The sequence below is a fragment of the Cyprinodon variegatus genome, unplaced genomic scaffold (assembly GCF_000732505.1).
Source record: "Cyprinodon variegatus isolate N-32 unplaced genomic scaffold, C_variegatus-1.0 Scaffold1140, whole genome shotgun sequence".
Lineage (NCBI taxonomy): Eukaryota > Metazoa > Chordata > Actinopteri > Cyprinodontiformes > Cyprinodontidae > Cyprinodon > Cyprinodon variegatus.
Genome location: NW_015151593.1, coordinates 235,883 through 237,997, shown reverse-complemented (window position 1 = coordinate 237,997; position 2,115 = coordinate 235,883). Strand labels below are relative to the sequence as shown.

At 38.2% G+C, this 2,115-nt stretch overlaps 1 protein-coding gene across 1 annotated transcript in view; it reads left to right on the top strand.

The window, feature by feature from the left end:
- The first annotated feature begins 459 nt into the window (after nt 1–459).
- ube2j1 (ubiquitin conjugating enzyme E2, J1) overlaps nt 460–2,115 on the top strand; it is a 27,546-nt gene continuing 25,890 nt past the window's right edge. Inside the window, exon 1 of the mRNA XM_015400730.1 lies at nt 460–806. Within this exon, the coding sequence (XP_015256216.1) occupies nt 776–806 (31 nt within the window). The 5' untranslated portion in view covers nt 460–775. The remainder of the gene's footprint in view (nt 807–2,115) is intronic.

Genomic DNA, 2,115 nt, shown 5'->3' with positions numbered 1-2,115 from the left:
CTCCCTTAACCGATGCCTAAAAAAGATACAGAACCTTAAAGCAAATAAATTGTCTGATTTAATGGAAGAATTTCAGTTAGTCCCCTCTTCTTAATAATTTAATTATTAGTTTTTTGGGTTTTTTTTTTTTCTTTCCTTGTTCTAACTTCAAATTTCTATTGAAGTTAATAGGAGTTGTGAACTTATTTTAAAAAATATATATATATATATAAAAAAAATCACTGCCCCTACACAGTTAGCATGGCTATCACTGCCCCTGCATATGTGTATATATATATATATATATATATATATATATATATAGTGATTTTATATAGTGATTTTGATTTGTGTATATTTTCCCGTTTAAAAGCACTAGTTGTTCACACTCCAGCCCACTAGATGTCAGCAATGCCTTTTAAACTGGGTTTTCCAACCGTCAATGAATAAAAAAGTAGCGTCTACCGCTTCCTGTTTACGTTTTACACAATGACGTCAAAGGGGGAAAAAAATGGGTGATCGAAGTGTTTCGTTTTGACACATCAGGCAACTTAAGGAACGACTTCCTGATGATTTTATAAGAAACTATATGCAAATATCCTCGGAAGCGCTACCGTCCTGAGCCGCACTGACAGGGACTCCTGTGGTCCTGGTCATCCCACTGAGGAAGCTAGCTAGCTAGCTTTATTCCCCACAGCTACAGGAGGGGAGCTGCTGGGAGTTGGTGTTGAGACGAATCGGCCGCAGAGACTCCAACTAACTTCCTCATTAAACTGAAAAGGCAGCGTCCACCAGCATGGAAAACAAATATAACCTGAAAAGTCCAGGTAAGCTAACTGTCAGAGGGTTTCACCCTTAGCAAATGCTAAAAACACCCAACTATTAACCTTCTGCACCCAGAATTATCATCTTATTGATTAGTTTACTTAAATGGAAACAGAAACTTTATTGCTTTTGAAGGGTTATGTTGTTTACTCCATCTGGAAACAGTTTGGTTTCTTCCTTATTGGCTGTCAGACACATGCAGCCAATAGCAGCTGAAGATAAAGCAGATAAAACCCTACACTCAGGTTCTTGCTGTTATGTATTCTCGAATATGTTTTTTCTTGTTTATTTTATGCTCAGTGAGCTCGTCTTTATCAAATGTGTCTTTTAAACTAATGTGTGATCTGTGAGAAACAAACTCGTTTATTTAGGTGTTCAGTGCAGAGTATGAATGTTACATGTTTGCATACAGATAGAAGGCCCTGCGGCCAATGCACACACACCAACAGCTGCTAGGTTCCCTGCAGGGAGGATCCATCATTTTCCATTTAAAACTCTTTCTGTTGGGTTTCAATGGCAACATTAGAAATCAATGTGGCCAATTAGATAAGATTGAAATTCATTTATTTCTATTCAGTTTCAATTTAGTGTATTTCTATAGCGCCAATTCACATCATGTCATCTCAAGGCACTTTGCAGTTCAACCAGATCATCCAGTCAGATTGATTCAAAGTTTTCTATCTAAGGACAACCAGTTGATTGCATCGACTTATTGACTCTTCAGCAATCTCTCACACTAAGCATGCTTGTAGCGACAGTGGAGAGGAAAAACTCCTTTTTAACAGGACAAACCTTCAGCAAAACCGGACTCAGTGGCCGTTTCTCAATTCACGGGAACGCGAGTACGGTTAAAGGTGTTAAAGTGTGGATTTGGTGAGAACGCGAGCACGCAGTATAGATCTGGGTCAATTGGAACAGAAGCGTACTCGTGACGTCACCACATGCTCAGCTCGTCTAGATCTGCATTTCACCTCCTGTTATTAATAGTCTCTATGTAATAATAAATTTTAACTTGTTTCATTTAATGCGGGGATAATAATTAAGTCAGATAAATACAAATCAAATGAACATTTTGCAAAATAAAACAAAAAAAAAATCGCCATCAGAGCCAGCGGTCCTTCACACAAGGCTATGCTAAGAGAGGGCTGCTATACCTCAGTCATGTGCTATTCCATTTGGGTATGCTAAATAGGCAAATTTCCCAGAAATGAGGTGGATATTAAGAGTTTAAGCTGGTTTATTGCTGCTGAACAGCATATTTTTTATTTCTGGATCCCATTTCTGGAACAGAGGAGTGACTGTTGCAACAGT